This window comes from Equus przewalskii, chromosome 15 (assembly GCF_037783145.1).
Source record: "Equus przewalskii isolate Varuska chromosome 15, EquPr2, whole genome shotgun sequence".
In the NCBI taxonomy this organism is placed as follows: domain Eukaryota; kingdom Metazoa; phylum Chordata; class Mammalia; order Perissodactyla; family Equidae; genus Equus; species Equus przewalskii.
Window position 1 is genome coordinate 48,516,120 of NC_091845.1, and position 21,499 is coordinate 48,537,618.

Here is a 21,499-nt window from a genome sequence, read left to right on the forward strand (position 1 = left end):
CCTATTGTGTTTTTAATACTTCAGTTGCTGTATTGTTCATTTTAAGAGTTATGGGTGTCTTTTCCAAGTTCAAGTCTTGGAGTTATATTACTTCATCACTTTGAACGTTTTAAACAAATGTGAAGTCCTTTTCAGAGAGCTCTATCACCACTAGATGGTACTCTGATGGTAAATCCTCCAGTTTATTGCTTCTGCCTGTATGCCATTTTGTTTCCTCATGTGCTCAGTAATTTTTGCTTACAAGTCTATCTTCGGTGAGATTCGTCTTCCCTAGAAAGCCCTATGAGTTTTGGGCTGTTGCGGCAATATCTCTACAAACTTGTTTAGTGTTTGCTTCTGCCAGGCCCTTACAAGACTTTACAAGTTTTTAAAATCATTTCTGGGCTTGGGGCTTGCATCCACGGGGCTGGGTTTTCACCCGTGGTCCAGGGGCTGCACCCATTTCTGAGCTGCTTCGCTCTCGCCTCATACAGCCCCTCACCATCGGCTTGACTCTTTGGTAAACTGTGAGCAGCATCTCATGTGGGAGTGGCAATGGAAGGGGTAACTTAGGATGAGAGACTGGGTCCCACATTTAGGTCAATTCCCGGGCAGCGGTAGAAACACACGAGCAGCTGAAAGATGCAGGTAAGATGAGAATTCCACATAAGCAGTAGTCAGTGACGAGGCCAACGAGAGCCCAGGATTCAGAGGCACCATAAGTTTGCAGGAGACCTCGCTGACATGTTTGGTACATATCATATCTATTGTATCATAAAGACATCAGATTTGTGAGAAAAGGAGTTTATTGACAATGTGTAACCTCACACAATTTTAGCATTTAATTTTTTAGTATTACACTAAACAAGTGTGTGATAAGAATGATGTGTGAAAACAATAAAAGGAATGTTCTAGTCCAATACTGTCTAATAAAAATATGATGTGAGCCACAAATGCAAGTCCTGTGTATAGTTTTATATTTTCTGCCAGTCACATTAAAAAAGTTTTAAAAAAACAATGCAATTAATTTTAATATTTTATTAACTCAGTATATCCAAAATATTATCATTTTTATACATAATCAGTATAAAAATACTGATACGTTTTGTTTTGTTTTGTTTCTGTACTAAGTCTTTGAAATCCAGTGTGTCTTTTACACTCACCGCACATCTCAATTCCAACTGTCCACATTTCAAGCCCTCAATAGCCAAATCTGGCTGGTGGCTATTGTATGGGACAGCATAGGTCTAGTTTGTTAAAATATATAATGTCAAACTCTAGGCAATATTAGCCATTGATTAGATAGACAAACCAGGGAGGTCCTATCTGGAACTGACTGACAAATCTTGGCCACCTAGGGAATGTCTAAGCCATGTACGCGTGCACTGGGTCTTGCTGACAGCCACATCCTCCCGCCACCAGCTCCTTCATACCAACACTGCCCCATCGGTTTTCTGTCCTGACCCTTCTCCTCCTCCTGTTCCTTGAAGCACCAGCTGAATCCTTCTAGCAGAGTAATTTGAGGTGACGTGTTTAACCGTGGCTAATACATTGGCCATCACAGCTCGCAGATAGGTGTCCCCCAGAAAAGACGGGGAAGGCCTTTTAAGCATCCTGTCATCTTGTGAGCAGATAGTTTGCAAGACTTCTTTTTCTGGGCCCTTCAAATCCCACTTTGGAGGCAGTCCTGGGAAACTTGGTAAGGAACAGAGGGACCAGAAAATGACACTCAAAGGGGGAGTTTCAGGCACCAGTTTCTTTCTGTCCCAAAGCTTGAAGTGCACACCCAAAGCAGTGTGCTGGGACCAGGGGGCCAGAAGCCACTCTGCTGCACCACACTCCACCCCTGCTTGGGAGAACCAGGACCTCGCTGCCCTTGCTTTGTGAACCCGGACATTCTTTTCTGCCCTTCTCTCAGAAGCTCCAGAGAGTTCGCTCTTCCCTGCAAGTTGATGATCTTCCAATAAACTGAGCAGAGAGGAGAAGAGCCAGCCCCTGCCCTCAGCAACTCCTGTCCCAGGGAGAGAGGAGGTGGGGCCTGACCCAAAGGTGTCCAGGTCTGGCTAATGGATGAGGAGTCCTGGCCCCTGCCTGGGGAAGCTCCCACGCTGGCTGGGAAGGGCAGACTCACCCTCAGGGCATTTGGGACTGTGAGCTGGGGTTTGGAAGTTATCCTCAGGGTGGTGAAGGTCAGCCAGGCTGGAGCCATCAGGGAAGGCACCCCCAAGGATGAGGGTGAGATGGGTAATCCCCAAAGCCAGGCTTACTTGGGAGCATCAAAGGGGAAACCAAGTGAGAAAGCCCTGTGCAACAGTACAAATGGGAGACATTCTCATTATTCCTTTACATTCCACCCCTGCCTTGACAGGTGCCCATTGTGGATCTGTGAAATCTGTCCTCAGCCTGCACTTGAGCTGGAAGTCCAATCACACTAGCAGATGCCTGAGCTAGAGGATGTGCGCAGTGGGAAGGTGCAGTCCTGCCTTCACCACCTCCTGGCCCTCGGGGACATGGCCCACCCCCACACCCCATCCAGAGAGCTCCTCGCTGTCCCTGAGGGTTAGCCAAGGACATTAAAGACTCTAGGGAGCCTGTCTGACCCACGATCCTCCAGGCCTGGGTCTCTGGGTTCTCCAGACAGAACCAATTTTGACCTAGCCATCTCAAGTCCAATATGGTACCTTTATTGGAATGAATTACACCGAGGCTCCCCAAGAAGGGGCCATTTTTGGATCTCAAGGGCTGGCCTCAAGCAGGACCCACCCTGCCTGCCAAGCTGGACTGGGCCCAGAACTTGTGGCCTGGAATCCATGGCCCCATACCCAGTCACTCAACTCCAACCCGAGATCATCTGGGGGCCTAGCCCTCAGTCATCCTTTCTGTCTGCTTCTGTGGGCTGTGATGAGGAGGGGAGGATGTCTGTGTCCAATTTCATCACCGAGGCATTGAGAATGGTGTTCTTCACCACTTCCTCAGCCGCATCATCATATAATGTATCGTCAGACATTGTATCCTCGCCTGTGTTCCTGAAGAAGCCATGGGAGAACAAGTCATGAGCTGCATCATTTTGGGAGCTGAGAAAGGCAGCTCGAGCTGTGCCCAGCTCTGCACTCCTGAGAAGTGGGCTTTCCCATGCCTGCGGGTCCCCAGCCAAGCTTCGCGGGAGCTGGGGAGGAACCCTCACCTCCAGGATGAGGTCTATTCCATCTCCCAACCCTAGCCAGACCCTTCACTCTTCTGCATCTTTGGGGTTCTGTCTGCCATCCTCATCACTGGCATTTACTGAGCCCTTGCAACCTGCCAGACCCTGTGCCAACTACCTCATGTGGGTTTACTTCCCCCAAAAGACCTATGAGAGAGGAAGGCTAGGCTACATGTCTTTACCTATCTGTGCCTCAGTTTCCCCATCTGTAAAATGGGGATAGTGTCAGGACTCCCTTGCATGTGATTGTTGTTAGGACGAAGTACGAAAAGGCAAGTATAGAACAGGACCCGGCACGTGGTAAATGCTCCATAAATGCTAGCTACAGTTATTACTATTTTATCAATCCATTTTGCAAATGAAGAAACTGAGTCTCAGAGGTATTCAGTAACTTCCCTGTGCACATGCTAGGAAGCAGTAGCCAAGATAGAAATCCAGGCCCCAGCTCCAGAGCCTGTGTTCTTAACTACTACACTGTGATCCTGCTGCACTGAACATTGCACCCTCTCTACAATGCAGCAAACACCTATTCATCCTTCAAAGCCTACTCAAATGTCACTTCCTCTGTGAAGGCTGCCCCAACTCCCCAAACTAAAGTTCCTCCCTCCTGGGACTCCTTATAGGTCCTGTACATCCCTCTGCCAGAGCCCATCAGTGATAACTGTTTGCATATCTGTCTCTGCATAAATGATGGTTTGCTTAAGGCTGGGGACCTCTTACCTCTGACAGTCCAACCCTGATACAATGCCTAGCACAGATGGTGCCAGTGAGAGTTTGATGAGGGAGGGAAGGAGGAGGATGGTGGGGAGGAGGGCAGAGGAAGGCCAGAGGCAGTGACCCCTGTGGTATGAGCAGAGGGCACTGGAGGACGTCAGGCAGCCTCTGCCCTTCGTTGTTGCTTGGGTTCTCTCAGGTCCAGGAAGACAGTGATGGGCTTTCTTGGCCCAAATCCCAGAAGGGATGGTTCTGCCAACCATGATAAGTCTTCTGCAGGGGGCACTTAGGAGACCAGAGGCCAGAAGTGCCCATGAAGCAGTTAGGGTGGAACCCAATTCCCAAATGGGGTCCTAGGTTGCTGGGGCCAAGAGGTCAGAGTCATGAATCAAGTCTGGGTCCTTTTTGAGGAACTGGGAATTCAGATGGGAAGGAGAGGTATTCAGACAGTTGGTTCCAAGTCAGTCTCCTGTGCCCTGGGAGCGGAGAGAGCCCAGGGCATCTCCAAGGGCAGCAGCTCAATCCCGACAGGCAGCCAGGGGGCTAAGAGGGAGAAGATCCGGCCCAGGCTGGGTCAGGAGAACCAGGCAGGATGAGAGCTGGCAGAGGCTGGGCTGGTAGCAGCGTCAAGGAGACTGCCACAGAGTGGCCCTAGTGTCACATGTCCTCCTGACAAAGGGGCAGGCATGGACCGTGCTTGACATCCTCTCAGTGCCAGGGCTTGAGAACCAGGCCCTGTAGCGGCCAGAGCCCAGGAGCCTCACACACCTACCTGAACTGCAGGGGATAGCTCTCCAGGCTATCAGAGAGGGGCTGATCTTGTGTTTCCGGCAGCAGGGAGCAGAGGGACAGGGCCAAGATGGCTGAGGTGAGGCAGAGAAAGACGGGTAGGAGAGTGAGGCTCTGGCTGATGAGCACCAGGGACGAGATGGCTCCAGCCGCCCAGGCCAGGGACACCAGCCCCAGACCTGTGGCCCTGCAAGGGGAGATGAGAACTTGTCTGGGGGGCCTTGTGGGCCCAGAGGCTGAGTGAGGTGGAAGAAGCAGCTCTCCAAAATCCACACCCTCCAATCTCTACCCCGTCCCAACTCAGTGTGCGACCTCAAAGAATTCAGTTCTCCATTGATTCAAAGTAGGTAGTAATTTCTTCTGGGCCTACTTCATGGGGTCAGAGGTGGGAGAAGTAAGACCGACACAGCACTGTGTAGGTGTGTGGGGAGAAGACACGGACAGCGAAGCTGAGTGGGGAGGAGGCTGCTGCCGCCATCACCAAGGGCTCCTGTGGTGAAGGGCCCGAGCATCGACGCGTTCTGCACGCATTCCTGGGAGCCATTGGAGTCAGGCTGCTGGGGTCCATATCCTAGTTCTGCCAGTTGCTATGTCTGACCCTGAGCCAGTGCCCTTGTCTCTGATTTCACGTCTGAAATAGGGCTAATGATGGTGTATGGGAGATTTTTTTGAGAGGGTTAAATGCGGTAATCCATGCAAACCACTTGGCATGGTGCTTGTCACCAGGTGAATGCCCAGTTTTAGCTGCTGCTATTCCTCTTGTTATCGTCCTGCCCTCCCCACACCCCCACGGCCCTTGCCCGCCAGGCCCATACCTGAGGACAGTGGGCAGGAGCTCGGCAGTGTAGATGAAGAACACGGTGACCGAGGCAGCCATGCTGAACTCTCCGAACACGACCATCAAGACCAACGCGGATTTCAATTCTGTGGTCAGAAAACGTGGCCGCCTGAGTCTGGGGACATCCTCCCCTTGGGGCAGGTGGGGAGGGCCAACCCATCAGCTCTCCCTCGTTCCCTCTCAGAAGGCATCTGAAGAGTCCACCCCCACCACCTGGTCAACTAGTCAGCAGACTCAGGCATTTGGTCAGCAGAGGATCAGTCTGCTAGAGGCCCAGCCAAGCCTGGGGAGCTAGTACCTCTGCAGTGGGGGAGTTGGTCAGCAGGGCAGGAGGCTCCACTGGGACCCCCATGGCCTCTCAGGCCACCGTCTACCACACTGGATTCAGACCCCACCCCTCTGCCTCTGGACTTTCTCATCTTCCACATCCTCACCCAGAGGCAGCTTCCCCACCCCACCACCTGCTCCTTCTTGGGCCTCCACTGAGCACCAGGCCTGCGTCCTGCGTGCCAGACTCCCTGTCCAGGGCTCTCTCACCTTCCCCTTCATCCTCTGCAAGGTGAACAGGGGCAGGAGGTGTTTGGTCCCTGGGGCATTTACGGCTAGACACTCTAGGATGTCTGACTCTGGGCAGCCAGACAGGTGCATTGGAGGAGGAAGAAAAGATCCAGGGAAACACCATTCCTCAGGCATGGGGGGCCAGAGCAGATCCCTGGCTCGCTGACCTGGAGCCGGGAGCTTGCAGCTGCTACCTCCTCAGCCTCTGCTGGATCCTGCCCCAGCCCCATTCCCCACTCTGGTTCCTCCTTTTCTTGGCTCTGGGATGAAACTAGAAATTCAGTTCTATCTACGGGGGATTGTATTCCTAGTTTCTCTCACATATTTGAGAGTTTTAAATATTTCTACTTGACTCAGGGTAGATCTACTTTAAAAAAAAAAAAAAAAACCCAAGCAATAGAAATGTAATAATGAATTTGCCTCCCCATTTTGTCTTAGCCAGTCAATGCTGCAACATATGGGAGAGGAAGGGTCCAGGTCAAGAAACACAATTACAACCCCCAGAGAAACACAGGAAGCCACTTGAGGCAGACCCTGGATGCAGCCTTCCCAGCCCAGGCCCTGCCCCAGCAGCCAACAGGGCTCTCGTAGTTAGCAGTTCTGATTGGGTGGATGCTGACATCTTAATGTCCACACCCTCACCCCTGCCACTCTCTAGCCCTCTGACCTGGGGCATATTCATGGTCGTAGGTTCTTTGAAATTTTGAAAATATTCCCAGCCACCCACCCGCCGCCATTTCCTTCTCTAGTTCTGAGCCCACAGGGCGCAGGGCACTGTGCCCCCTGCGAAGGAGAGGCCTCCATGCAGGAATTGCTCCTAAAGGATAGCCCAACGTTATGCTCAGTTTTCAGTTTCAGTGAGCAGGTTATTTTTTCCTGGTGAAGTTACAGATAACCCACATTTCCCAGTCAGAGGCTACAGACAAGAGCTAGGGCCTGGGGTCGCAGTTGAAGGACTTTTTGCTGCATCTGTTCACATTTAACCATCAGACCTGATGTGGATTGGAAGCAGGTGGAAGAAGGCTGGCCACTCTCTCACACAAGGACAATTCCTCTGGACAGCACACCTTCCTCTCCCACGCCCCTGAGAGCTGCATGCACCCTGTCTGGGGGCTTCGCCCTGGGGAGGGCAGTGCTCCTGCTCAGGAGGTGCCGGGGCCTCGGCAGGGTAGGTGGGCCATGGCTGCAGGAGGCTGACTCCCAGGTGTCTTGTTGGCTGGACAGGGCAAGAGGCACGAGGGAGGGAGGGGGTCGAGGAAGGAGGAAGGCTGGAGGGTGCGTCCAGGAGGGTGGGCTGTACCTGAGGGGATGATAAGGATGAGCAGGCACATCATGGTGCCTTGGAAGAGAGTGGCAATCAGGCTCCACTTCCTCCCCATCTGTTCCAGGAGAAAAATGCAGCACAGCCGGGCGGGCACCTCCATGATGCTAGGGATCACCTGTCGGAAGTAGATGTTCACACCAAAATCCTTCAACTTGAAGCTCAGTGTAAAATAGCTGTAACCGACAGTAAACCTGGAATGAAGCCAGGAGAGAGTCACTCAGAGAGAGACACACACACAGATGCACAGAAATGGATGGGGCAAGGAATAAAGTCAGAGGCAGAGCAGAGAGGGGCAGGGTGGGAATGGACAGAGAAATAAGCACAGAGATCTGGGAGCCGTGGGCCAAGCCAGGGTCCTTAGGCCTCACCCCGCCTTGCAGCCTGACCATGCCCCATTCCCTCATCAAATTCTGGCATGCACATCTGTTTGCAGTCCCTGCCCACCAGTCCTGGGTACTCACCACACACAGCCCATCACCAAGGTCACCTTGCGGAGGTGCCTATTGTTATAGAAGTCCAGGACAGAGGCCTTATCCATCTTCTTTCCAGGCAGCTGCAGCTACAGGATAAGCAGGACCAGCCAGAGGCAGGGTGGAGATCCCAGATTGCTCCCCACTCCCACAAGACCTGCAAGGCCAGCCTGCCCCCCACAGCACCAGCTGGGCCTCTGGCCCTCCCCTGGCAGGATTTGATTTTGCCATCACCATTCTCCTCAAGCAGTGGGGCCGAGGTGGCACCTAAAAGGATGAGGAGGAAAGAGGCCCTTCCACAGCGCCCTACCTGGCTCACTGCAGGCCTGAGGCCTCTTACCTTGTCCAGCAGACTTAAGGGGATGGTCTTCTTGTTCACACCAGCTGCATAACACAGCACCTGCTTGGCCTCCTCCACCTTCCCTTTCATCATCAGCCACCGGGGGGACTCCGGGAGAATCCTGCATGGCCATCTCTCTCTTATCCATCATTCCAAGATGGCCCAGAGTCCCAAGTTGGTCCTATCCCAGTCTCAGCTGTGGCCATCCTGCTCCAGCATGAGATGACTCTGATGTCAGGGGCCTTGAAGGTGACCATCAACCTCGGGATGCCCTCTGTCCCTCTCTGGCAGTCAGCCTTTCCCCTGCCCAAGCCACTACAGCCCCCACTGCTGCTTGGGGTCACTCCAGACACTCACTGACCCCCTCTAAGAGCTCTCTACTTTTCTATCTCAGGGGTCATCCCCACCTACCTGGGCGTACTGACTGCACCATCCTCCACGCCCACACCCTCTATTACAGTCCCATTTTCATAAGTGGGATTTCTCCTGTCCCCTCTCTGTCTCCTAACAGCCTGGGGAGTATGAGGGCAGGTTATTTTTTCCTGGGGAAGTTACAGATAACCTGCATTTCCCAGTCAGAGGCTACAGATGAGAGTCAGGGCCCGGGTCTGACCCCAGGACTCAGCCCCTGCCTGGGTGAATAGAGTTCTCCACCCTGTCCCCGTTCCTCCCTGTCACATCACCCATTGCCTTTGACCTCAGAATAACTGTAGTCCCGCTGTTCTTCCCAAAGCTCCCAGGCTCTAGAATCTACACAGATTAACATTTCAAGTACTTATTATGCGCCAGGAATTGTGCTCAGTGCCCTCACATATATTACCTGATTTAACCCCCGCCCAACCCTGGACCTGGTAGGATTATCCCATTTTATTCCCAGCCTCGGGGAGTAAGGGCTTGCCCAAGGTCACAGAGGGGGAGCTAGTATGAAGCTCGGGGCTCCGATAAGGCATTCTCAACAAAACTGTGCCATCAGCCCCTGCTGATTTCTGGCAACCCTCCTTCTCCCTCCCCAGCCTGGACTCTGTGGCTGGTGTCTGTAAACACATGCATGGGACACCAGAGACAATTTCATTCCCTCTACCTGCCCCTGCTCCTGCCTGCTTCCCACAGGGGCCGCAATGAGTTGTCTGTCATCCTTCTCCACTCTGCAGCTGTGGCTGCAGAACCATCCTAAGGGAAGCCATCAAGTGGGGACTTTTTCCAGAAAGATAGGAGATTGACCACATGCCCACTAAAAAATAGGGGAATGAAAAAAGATATCCACTCTCAAGGACAAAGAGAGTGGGAGAGATGACATGGTGAGAGAAAGATTTAACAAATGGATGCAGCCCGAAAGCGATGGAGGAGTACTGCTACTGAGCGGGCAGGCAAACCCGTGCGCACAGGCACGTAGCAGCGAGATAAAGGAGAACTGTCCTCCTGGGTCCAGAGGAGCCTGGACACCCCAGTCCTCAGATATGGGACTCCAGTTCCCCCTGTAGTTTGCACCTAGAGCACAGAGGAAGTAGGGATTCATATACAGCAGGGGCAAGGCTGAGGAAAAACACAGGGAAACCACGGGAGTGGAAGTCCCTGTGATGACAAGAGTCCCAGCTCCAGTTCCAGCCCCACCCAGGAGCACAAGAGCTTGAGCCTGGCAACTCTCTGGCTTTGGGATCCCTTAGGGAAAAGGCACCCGCCATTTTCCTCTCCCATAGTAGCGGTTCTCAAATTGTGGTCAGCGGATCAGTCACATCAGCATCACCTGGGAACTTGTTAGAAACACAGCTTCTTGGGCCCCATCCCAGTCCTGTTGATTCAGAAACTCTGCAGGCAGAGCCCAGTCGTTGATGTTTTAACGAGCCCCACGTGACTCTGATGCTCACATAAATTTGAGCTCCTGCTCATACAGTTTCCTGTTAGCTTCTTAGTGACTTGCTCTTAACTATGAAGGGATGACCAAAGGTCACTAACTATTAAAGAAGACCTCCCAAATGAAAAAGTGTCCAAAATAATCGAGCAGGAAAAAAAATGACCCCACTAGACACAAATAATGTAGGGAACAGGAGAGAAAAAGAGAAAACTCTAACGTGTATCCTCAAAAACACGTGAAAATACTTTGCAATTTTATTTACATAAAACAAGCTCCAACTGCTATTGAGAAGAATATTAAATCGGAGAAGAAGAGTAGTATGACCGGATGTTACGTGGAACTTTTTTGTTCCGGAAGTTCAGTTGAAGTCCCAAAGCTGGTAACCAAGGGTGATAACCTCACATTCTAAGACAGGTGGTGCTACCACATTAAGGACAGGACTCACCAAAAAAAAAAAAAAAAAAAAAAAACAGCCCAGTGGCCACCTCCCCCAGCCACCTAGAGAGGTTGGGAAATTTCCAGTTCGTGGAGGTGAGAGGGTCTTGAATCTCTTCCCCTCCCCATGTTGCTCCCATCTACTCACTCCTGGAGAAGGGGACTGCCTTGTAGAAAGGGGGTCTGCCCTCCCATCCTCTGGCTGAAGCTTGCTGATTCAGAAACTTGAGGGCTTGCCGTGGGGCTCCAGACGGTTTATGGCAGAGTTAATAGTGTCTCCTGAAGTTGGAGGTCTACGCAAACCCGGAGACTGGGGTCCCTCTCTCCCCTGGATATGATTAGGTAGGAGACTGGTGGGAACAGCCCACAATGGCAGGCTGAGGGTGGGAGGACAATGAGATTTTTAGCCAAGTGGACCCTGTTGTCTTGAAGGTACCCCACAAGCCAGGGTGAAGAGATTTCTGCAGAAAGAGGCTGTGGGGTGAATGGCCAGGGACGGGAGCAGGAGAGGTCACAAGACAGTGCCTGGAGCATTAGGAAATGCCAACACTCTGAAGACTCACAAGGGGGCCAGAGGCACCGGCATGGGAACGTCTGCCCTACAGAGGATACAGCCCCTGCCCGCACATCTTTCGTCCCTTTTCTCTGATGCCCGTATCCCCTGCCTAGAACCTGGAAGATCAGAGCAGGGAGACAGAAGAGGAAGAGCAAAAGTCAGAACAGACCTCATCCCCTCAGGCCACTAGCCCAAGCTATCTAGCCACCCGGGAGATGCTGTGAATTGGATGTAAGATTGAGTTTTAAATTGGACTGGACTGGATTTTTTTTTTTAAGAATTTATTTTTCCTTTTTCTCCCCAAAGCCCTCTGGTACATAGTTGTGTATTTTTAGTTGTGAGTGCCTCTGGTTGTGCTATGTGGGATGCCGCCTCAGCATGACCTGATGAGCGGTGCCATGTCCACGCCCAGGACCCAAACCAGTGAAACCCTGGGCCACCGAAGCGGAGCGCGTGAACTTAACCACTTGGCCACGGGGCTGGCCCCATGGACTGGATTTTTTAATGACTGAAATTCAGTCTTAATTATCAAAATGAGACTTTTTCTTACAACTAAGGATGCCTGGAAGGAGATGGAACCTGCTCAAGATATTGTCAAGTGTCAGGGAAGGAACAGTTGACAGGATATGTCTGAATCCAGTGGCTGAAGAAAAATAGACCCCATTCAGTAAGCTGTCTACTCAGTGTATGTAGAACTATGTAGACATCTATTGGGAGAAAGAGCTAAAAGAGTTCAGTGTGATGATGGCTTCTGAGAAAGGAACTGGGGTTGAGGGGACCTGAAATTGGTGACTTATTTTTCAACACAAACATGTTGTACTACTCAATTTTTAACCACATGCATCTACTGCATTAATAACATTTTTAAAAAATGTTCTAAGGTCAAGCCATGAAACGCTATTTGCCAGCTACATGACAGAGTCATGCCACCTGGTATCAGCTGGGTCCCCACACTCACTTGGGTATCTCAATGGCCATCAAAGCTGGCCTCCAGCTTCTGCAGCATTTGGAAGGTCTCCAAATCACCTAGATGTCCTCCCTATGAACTGGTAACCCACCTCTGACAATCCATATTGTATATGGTGCAGGGGATTAGAAAGCAGCCAGGCTGAGTCAAATCCCAGATGTCCCACTCTTTAGCTGTGTGACCTTGGGCAAGTTATTTCAACCCTTTGAAGCCTCAGTTCTCCCGCTCCCCCACCCCTGCAGCCCCCATGACATTAGACTCACACCCACCCTTTAAGGTTGTAAAGATTAAATGTGGTAATGTCAAGAGTAAATATAGTCATTTCTTCCCACAGAATTGCCTAACCTGTAACAAGGTGATTTCAGCTCTCTTCCTCTCCCCCTCATCTGCCTTCTCTTCTCTTCCTCTCCTTTTGTCACCTGCCCACAATTAGCAGTGCCATCTCGCTATTGTTCCCAGTCCCTCCTCCTTACTCCTCCAAGTTTTGCTCCATCAATTGTCCCTTCATAGCTTCAATCTCTCAGGTGATTGTGAGTATGACTCCCCTATGATTAAAAACATCAGATACCCTTCCCTGACTCCATCTTTGCTGCCCATACATGGCATCACTTTCCCCTGCCCACCTCAGCCCAACACTCAAAGGATCATCTCCTGGATGACTCCATTTTTCAGCCCCTCCTCACTCCTCAAGCTCCTGCCACTCCACTGAAGCCACCTCAAGGTCACCAAGGCCAGCAGACCCTTCCCTGGCCTCGCCTTTCTTGCCTTCAACCCTGACCATTCCCTTGTCCTTGAACTCTTGCCTTTCGAGACTTTCCCTTCTGGTTTTCTGACCACCTCTCTGACATCTCTTTGAGGGTCTCCTCTGAGGGGGGTTAATGCTGGGGTTCCAGAGGCTCTGCCCTTGGCTGTTTCTCATCTCATCCATATGCACTTTCTCCCAGGGAAAATTCTACCCACTCAAGCCCTTCAAGGACCCCCCACGCCCCTCAATCTCCAGCCCATCAGACCCATTCCTGTGATGCCCTGTACTTGTTTGCTCACCAGATATAGAAGATGAAGGAGAATACAGGTGCCCCGCCCAACAGAAACAGCATCCGCCAGTGGGGAAGGCTGTAGGCAAGCCCGGTCAGGAACATGACACCCACAGCGAAAAAGCAGTGTTCCAGGATGATGGCATGGGCCCGGTGGTCACCCACTAGCCACTCAGTGGCTGTGCAGAGGCCGAGAGGACAAAATCATGGTCAGCTCAGGGTCCCCAAGGCTACCCCTGCACTCAGCCTTTTGAGATGCCCCAGCCCTGCTTGGGATGGTTCAGAACTGGCAAAAGTTCTTTGCCCTACTCATGATCTGCCCTAGGTCCAGAGACAGCCCTTCAAAGCCAGAGTGCCTCTGTGCCCCCAGGGCACACCCTAGACCTCTTGCCTGACCTCCCAATCACATGTATAGCCTCCAGTCCCTTCTCAACCTGGCTGTTCCCTCTGAACACCTCCTGCCTGACCACATGCCTCTCATGGAGAAGGCCTGGCTCTGGGCACAGCACCTCACACGTAGCCTGAGACATGGTAAGGCAAGGAATCACTGTCTTTGTCTTTGCTCTTAGTGCATCAGTGCTTTGGCCGCCTGGGCCTAGGGTTCTGGGGAGGACCCAGTTTCCTCGGGCTCCACTCTGGCAGGCTCCCAATGAGAAGAGGTCTCCTGCCAGGGAACCCTGAGCACACCAAGTGAGGGCAGCTGTAAGGCTGAATGAGTGTGTGGGCGCTTGGAGCTTTCGCATCACACAGGCCTGGGGTGAAATCACAGCTCCTTTGCTTAGCTGCTGTGTGACTCTGAGCAAGTTGGTTAACTTCCTGAGGCTCCAGTATCATCCTCAGCTAAAGGAATGATAGGATACTACCTACTGAATAGAGTGTTGTCATGATAAAGTGAGATGATACATATAAAGGGCTTAGCAGCATCCCTGGTCCTTCTTAAGGGCTCAATAAATGTAAGCCACATCAGGGGTATGCAAGGGATATGAGACAGGAATGTGCAGAGGACAAGGGGGCTAGGATAGAGGATGAAAGCAGAAGGGCAGTCTGGGCACAGACTCTCTGTTATCTCCAAGTAGCCAGGTGTGGAAGCTCCTTCCTCCACTGCCTGCCCAATTGGGCTGGAATTCTCTCTGTTCTGCAGGCTCCGATGGGGGATGCACCAGCCCCATCCCTACCAGCCCCACACTGACTCGGCCTGGCCTCACCTAAAGACGTGCTGCTGATGGAGTAGCCCACCAACGCCTGGGACACGGCGAATCGGAAGAACAGATACTGATGAAAGCTGTTGACAAAAGCTGTCCCGAAGCCGAAGACGATCAGCCCCAGCAGTGACAGCAGGATGGTGGGGTATCGGCCCAGCCTGCAGGCATTGATGGGAGGCTGCACCAAGCGCAAGGCCTGCCATGGCTGGGCCCATCCGACATCCCCAGGTCAGGTCCTGAGCCGTCCACGGGTCTCCAGAATGCCCCTCCCCTTGCCTCCCTCAGCTTGAGACTCTTGAGCTCTCACTGCCCATGAGGAGGAGGCAGGGGAGTCACAGGGACCAGAGGGAACTCCGGGAGACTCACCTGTCACTTATGAAGCCAAAGATGAGAGATCCTATTAGGAGGCCCGCCATGAACATGGTCTGCACGGTCTCTGTGCTTGTTTCTTTGCCACACACCAAGTCAAACTGGAGGGTTACATGCAGGGATTGGCCACAGGCCTCTACCCAGGGTCAGCCTTCTGGGTCCAGAGACTGAGCCTCCCCTCCCTGGTGGGCCTTTAGGCAGAAAGGACCTGGGACAGAGGAAGATAACTGTGTGTGCAGCATGTCTCAACTGTGTTACCTCTGCCCCCCATCTTGTATCTGGCAGACTGGGAGTTAGGCCTGGAGAGAGGGACCAGAGGCACAGGCCAAGATGGAGAATAGGTGGACAGATAACTGAACAAAGGCCAGAATCACCGAAGACCTTTCCCAAATACAGATGCTGGGCCCCAGCCTAGAGATTCAAATTGGGTAAGTCTGAGCTGTGAAGGGCCCGGGTTGCAGCTTAGGCTGAGAAACCCTGTAAGAGAGGTACCTGTTCAAAGCTGCGTCTTCCCCCAATTCCCTGTCTTCTATGAGTTCTGAGGGCAGAGCCACCACTGAAGAAGCAACTCCCTGGACAGATGGCCACCCTGCCATCTGACATCTGCCCCATCCTTAAATCCACTGTAGCTTCCTGGCTAAGACAGGTGAGGCCAGTGCTGGGCAGCAGGAATCCTGTTTCTGCCCTGGCCCTGCCTCTGCAGGGTGACCTTGGGCCAATTGCTTCCCCTCCATGAGCCTCAGTTTCCCCAATTGTTCAGTGAAGGTGAGGACAAATCTCTGGGCCTACAGGGTAGCTACAGAAAACTCAGGACAAGGCTCACCTCATTGATCAGTGATCGCTGCTTGGTCTCAGGATAGATCCACCCATCATGGCATGACTCTGTGTGGTTGAGGCCATATTGGATTATAGAAGCCAGATCCCAGGCCACAGGCAAGTACATGAGGCATGTAAGGAAACTGCCATTGGGTGCTCGGGGCAGGGTCAGATTCAACTGCTCAGCCTCTGACAGGTTGGGGCCCACTGCCAGTATCCAGCTGGCATTGCAATAGGGCTTCTGGGCTGTGAACATGAAGAGGTCAGCAAACATGAATACGGCCGACAGGACATTGGGGATGAAGGTGAGGGCCACCAGCCTCCGCTGGAATGTACCAAACTCCCCCACTGCATCCAGGATGTTGGAAAACTTGTCATCCTTCTTGCCTTCTGTGGCTCTCAATCTGCGTAACAGCATGTTCAGAGACCAGGAATTGTGACGTGGTGCTGTCTCATGCTGGTTCAAGATCTTGGAAGAAGGCTGAGTTTGGAGCTCTACCTTGAAGTTGCTTTCCCTTGCCATCTGTTCAAAGAAAGGATGCAGCTCAATCTCTATTGACACCACTTCATAGATATCAGAGTCTGGCCTGAGAGCCACTGACCAGAAATTGGCCTCTCTGGCTTGGCACAATTTGCATTCCAAACTTGATGTTCTGTGTAGTTTCCTCTTTTGCTTCTGAAGGTTCTTAGTTAACATAATTTGTCCCCCATTGGCCCACCCATCTGGGATTTTTAGTAGACTTAAGATTTTGTAGAGTTTTAGAGAATGCTATGCTTGTGTTGTCATGGATGACTAAGTTCTGAGGGGCTCTCTCTCCTACAACATCTCCATAACTGAAACTTTGTTGACACACACACTGAGGCACCACCAGTCTTGCAAAAGGTAGAAGAGGTCTCCAGGGGCCATTCCTTCAAAACAAACAAACAAAAGCCACAAACATACCTGGATTGGGAATGGCCAGGAACTGAAGCCAAGGTGGGTGGCTGGAAGGCTTCACCATGGAGGTTGAAGCCAGGCCTTGGGGAGTGGGCCAAGAAAAGGGTGAGGTGACATACAGCAGCATAGAGGCAAACTGGAAAGGCAAGTAAGGGTGAGGAGTAAGGTAGCAATATTGACTGTAAAGATATCACCTTGGAACAGCCGCAAGAAGGGGAAACTAAGCTTAAAATTGAAAGAGTTGACAAGGCTGAAGAGGTCCTTGGCTATTAGCAGAAGCAGAAGCAAGCCTTCTCTGAAGGAAAATTTCTCCAAGTGAAGCCTGCAAGACTCCCACAGATTCAGATCAAGCAAAGAGCTCAAAACAAAAATCATCAAACACGAGGAGTGACATCAGCATCATGGAGTGCGCTCTTCCCTCAGACTCTCCCCCAAAGATACAATGAAAAGGACATTCATATACCAACAGAGGACATTCACACAGAACAGAAGACATCTGAGAGACCCAGGCAGCTATACCTCTGAAGGTGGAGGTGCTGGACACCCTGGAGGAAGTTGAAGGAGGTAAGGGGATCTCCTTTTCCTCCTGAATGGCAGCAATCCAGGGTGCAGGACCACATGCGGCTCCGAGAGGAGGGGGAGAGGGGTAGTGCTCCACAGGAACACCTTCACTCTCCAAGTTCCCTCACAGCCTGTGGGAAAGCCCCACACAGAGGTTGGGCTAAGCTATTTCAGGGATGTCTCCATCAAGCTAGTATCCCAAGAGGGCAGATAGCAAGGGCAGAGTGAGAACACCCCAGGGATTTTGCAGGCAAAAGAAAGTGCCCCTCCCCACCTGGCACACCAGCTCAGTGGGTCAGCAAGAGCACCCGCGCATACAATAGAAAAGCAGCAGCTGTGAGCAAGCAAGCCACAGATCACAGCGGGCTCAGAATACATGGCTCTTGACCTCCACCCAGTGGCAGAAGGTGGAAGCTGTGACCAAATACTATCACAAAGCAGATGCACAAATCTATGCCATCAAACAGTATGAAAAGATATATTAATACTCCAGACCAGAAGGGAAATGACAAGCACCCAGAAATAAATCCTGAAGGCACAGAAGTTTATAATTTAAATGACAGAGAATTCAAAGTAGCTGTCATAAAAAAAAAATCAATGGGTTACAAGAAAATACAGATAGTTCAGTGAAATCAGGAACTTATTTACAAAAGAGATTGAAACTATAAAGAAAAACCAATCAGAGATGTTGGAGGTGAAAAAACACAATAGATGGGATAAAGAAAAATCGCACTCCCTCCACAATAGAGCTGATATTATGGAGGAGAGAATCAGCAGTCTGGAGGACAGAAATATAGAAATGCTTCAGATGGAGAAGGAGAGAGAACTAAGACTAAAAAGACAGGAAGAAATTCTCGGAGAAGCATCCAACTCAATTAGGAAATACAAAATAAGGATTCTAGGTATTCCAGAGGAAGAAGAGGAGGAGAATGGAGCAGAAAGCTTGTTCAAACAGGTAACAGCTGAGAACTTCCCAAACCTGGGGAAGGAGCTGGAAATACAAGAGAAAGAAGCTATCATAACTCCTAATTGTATCAATGTAAAAAGACCTTCTCTGAGGCATATAGTAGTAAAGCTGGCAAAAGTCAATGACAAAGAAAAATATTAAGGGTAGCAAAGCAGAATAAAATAACTTATAAAGGAACTCCTATCAGGCATTCAGCAGATTTCTCAGCAGAAACCTTATAGTCTAGGAGAGAGTGGAATTTTGATATATCCAAAATTCTGAAAGACAAAAACTTTCAGCCAAGAATAGTCTATCCAGTGAAAATATCCTTCAGATATGGTGGAGAAATAAAAACTTTCCTAGATAAACAAAAGCTAATGGAGCTCATCACCAAAAGACCCCATCCGCATGAGAAATGCTCAAGGAGGAAAAGAAAGGAGTTACAAAGCCTTGAGAAGGGAGATAAATAGGTAGACAAAATCAGAAAATTGCAGCTCTTTATCACAACAGATTAGCAAACACTTAATTATAACATTAAGGATAAAGGGGAGGAAAACATCAAAAATAAATATAATCTCATCATTTTAAGCACAAACCACAATACAAGATGGAATAAGTTGTGACAATAATAACTTAGAAGGGGAAGGGGAAAGGGATGGAATTGGCTTAGTCAAAGGAAATAAGAGGCTATCAGAAAATGGACTATCTCATCTATGAGATTTTTTATACAAACCTCATGGTAACCACTAAACAAATCATCAGAACAGAGACATAAATGATAAATAAAGAGAAAACTAAGAAAACCATCATAGAGAACTATCAAGCTGAATTGGTAGTCTGAAATACATGGGACAAGAAAAAAGGGAAATGAAGAAGAACCAGAAAATGAGTGATGAAATGGCAGCATTAAACCCTCGCACATCAATAACCACCCCAATATAAATGGATTGAATTCTCCTATCAAAAGACACAGAGTGGTGGCCTGGATTAAAAAACAAGAATAACAATATGCTGCCTCCAGGAAACACATCTCAGCTCTAAAGACAAACACAGGCTCAGAGTGAAGGGATGGAAGATGATACTCCAAGCTAATGGCAAACGAGAAAGCAAGTGTTTCTCTACTTGTATCAGACAAAGTAGATTTCAAGACAAAACAGATAATGAGAAACAAAGAGGAGCAGTATATAGTGATAAAAGGGACACTCCACCAAGATGACATAACACTTATAAATATATATGCACCTAACACAGGAGCACCTAAGTACATAAAGCAACTATTAACAAACCTAAAAGGAGATATTAACAATAACATAATAATAGTAGAGGAGCTTAACACCCCACTTACATCAATGGAGAGGTCATCCAGACAGAAAGTCAACAAGGAAATAGTGGATTTTAACAAAAAAACTCTAGATGGACTTAATAGATATATAGAGAACACTCTGTCCAGAACCAGAAGAATACACATTCTTCTCAAGTGCACATGGAACATTCTTTTTTCTTTTTCCTTTTTCTCCCCAAAGCCCCCTGGTACATAGCTGTATATTCTTTGTTGTGGGTGCTTCTAGTTGTGGCATGTGGGATGCTGCCTCAGCATGGTTTGATGAGCAGTGCCACGTCTGCGCCCAGGATTCGAACTAACGAAACACTGGGCCACCTGCAGTGGAGCGCGTGAACTTAACCACTCGGCCACAGGGCCAGCCCCAGGAACATTCTTAAGGATAGACCATATGTTGGGAAACAAAGCAAGCCTCAATAAATTTAAGAAGATTGAAATCATATCAAGCACCTTTTCCAACCATAATTCTGTGAAACTAGAGATCAACTACAAGAAAGAAGCTGGGAAAGTGACAAATATGTGGAGACTAAACAACATGCTACTGAACAACCAATGGATCTTTGAAAAAATTATAGGAGAAATCAAAAAATTTCTGGAGACATTCAACGTAATCCTTATCAAAGTTCCAACAACATTTTTTACAGAAATAGAACAAAGAATCCTAAAATTTATATGGAACAACAAAAGACCCCAAATAGCCAAAGGATTCCTGAGAAAAAAGAACAAAGCTGGAGGTATCACACTCCCTGATTTCAAAACATACTACAAAGCCATAGTAACCAAAACAGCATGGTACTGGCACAAAAACAGACACACAGATCAATGGAACAGAATTGAGAGCCTAGAACCACACGTTTATGGACAGCTAATATTCAACAAGGGAGCCAAGAGCATAAGATGGAGAAAGGAGAGTCTCTTCAATAAACGGTGTTGGGAAAACTGGACAGCCACATGCAAAAGGATGAAAGTAGACCATTCCCTTACACCATGCACAAAAATCAACTCAAAATGGATTAAAGACTTGAATGTAAGACCCAAAACCATGAAACTTCTAGAAGAAAACATAGGCAGTACACTCTTTGACATCAGTCTGAGCAGCATATCAAGTCCCATGTCTGACTGGGCAAGGGAAACAAAAGAAAAAATGAACAAATGGGACTACATCAAACTAAAAAGCTTCTGCACAGCAAAGGAAACCACCAACAAAATGAAAAGACAACCTAACAATTGGGAGAAGATATTTGCAAATCATATATCAGATAAGGGGTTAATATCCAAAATATACAAAGAACTCATACAGCTCAACAACAAAAAACCCAACAATCCAATTAGAAAGTGGGCAAAAGATCTGAACAGAGATTTCTCCAAAGAAGATATATGGATGGCCAACAGGCATATGAAAAGATGCTCAACATCATTAGCTATCAGGGAAATGCAAATCAAAACTACAATGAGGTATCACCTCACTCCGGTCAGAATGGCTGTAATTAACAAGACAGGAAACAACAAATTTTGGAGAGGATGTGGAGAGAAGGGAACCTTTGTTCACTGCTGGTGGGAGTGCAAACTGGTGCAACCACTATGGAAAGCAGTATGCAGTATCCTCAGAAAATTAAGGATAGATCTACCATATGATCCAGCTATCCCACTGCTGGGTATTTATCCAAAGAACTTGAAGACACAAAGGCATAAAGATACTTGCACCCCTATGTTCATTGCAGCATTATACACAATAACCAAGACATGGAAGCAACCTAGGTGCCCATCAAGGGACGAATGGATAAAGAAGATGTGGTATTTATACATGATGGACTACTACTCAGCCATAAGAAATGATGAAATCCAGCCACTTGTGACAACATGGATGGACCTTGAGGGTATTATGCTGAGTGAAATAAGTCAGAGGGAGAAAGTCAAATACCATATGATCTCGATCATAAGTAGAAGATAAAAACAATGACCAAAAAAACACATAGCAATGGAGATTGGATTGGTGGTTACCAGAGGGGAAGGGGGAGGGAGAAGGGCAAAAGGGGTGATTAGACTCACATGTGAGGGGATGGACTATAATTAGTTTTTGGGTGGTGAACAAGATGCAATGTACACAGAATTCGAAATATGATGTTCATCTGAAAATAAATAAATTAATTAAAAAAAAGAAAAATGTTAATTGTAAAATGTAGGTGCTGGGTATATGATACATTCAACTTTTCTGTGTGTTTGAAAATGCTTATAATAAAATATTGAAAAAAAATTTCTGGAGACAAATGA

The 21,499-nt window shown here is 49.1% G+C and overlaps 1 protein-coding gene across 9 annotated transcripts in view; it reads right to left on the reverse strand.

Annotated features, from left to right (window-relative positions):
• Nucleotides 1-767: 767 nt before the first annotated feature.
• The window catches only part of SLC22A14 (solute carrier family 22 member 14), a 41,720-nt gene continuing 20,988 nt past the window's right edge, over nucleotides 768-21,499 (reverse strand). For 4 of the 9 annotated variants that reach the window (XM_070577252.1, XM_070577250.1, XM_070577251.1 and 1 more), the window contains 11 exons: nucleotides 15,833-15,968; nucleotides 15,453-15,691; nucleotides 14,627-14,730; nucleotides 14,264-14,418; nucleotides 13,069-13,237; nucleotides 8,215-8,335; nucleotides 7,866-7,963; nucleotides 7,381-7,595; nucleotides 5,500-5,608; nucleotides 4,668-4,871; nucleotides 768-3,005 (listed from right to left, as the gene is read on the reverse strand). In XM_070577252.1, coding sequence (XP_070433353.1) covers nucleotides 2,846-3,005; nucleotides 4,668-4,871; nucleotides 5,500-5,608; nucleotides 7,381-7,595; nucleotides 7,866-7,963; nucleotides 8,215-8,335; nucleotides 13,069-13,237; nucleotides 14,264-14,418; nucleotides 14,627-14,730; nucleotides 15,453-15,691; nucleotides 15,833-15,968 — 1,710 coding nt within the window. In that variant the 3' untranslated portion in view covers nucleotides 768-2,845. Of the gene's footprint in view, nucleotides 3,006-4,667; nucleotides 4,872-5,499; nucleotides 5,609-7,380; nucleotides 7,596-7,865; nucleotides 7,964-8,214; nucleotides 8,336-13,068; nucleotides 13,238-14,263; nucleotides 14,419-14,626; nucleotides 14,731-15,452; nucleotides 15,969-21,499 lie in introns of all 9 variants that reach the window. The other 5 variants (XM_070577247.1, XM_070577245.1, XM_070577246.1 and 2 more) reach the window with 2 other exon arrangements.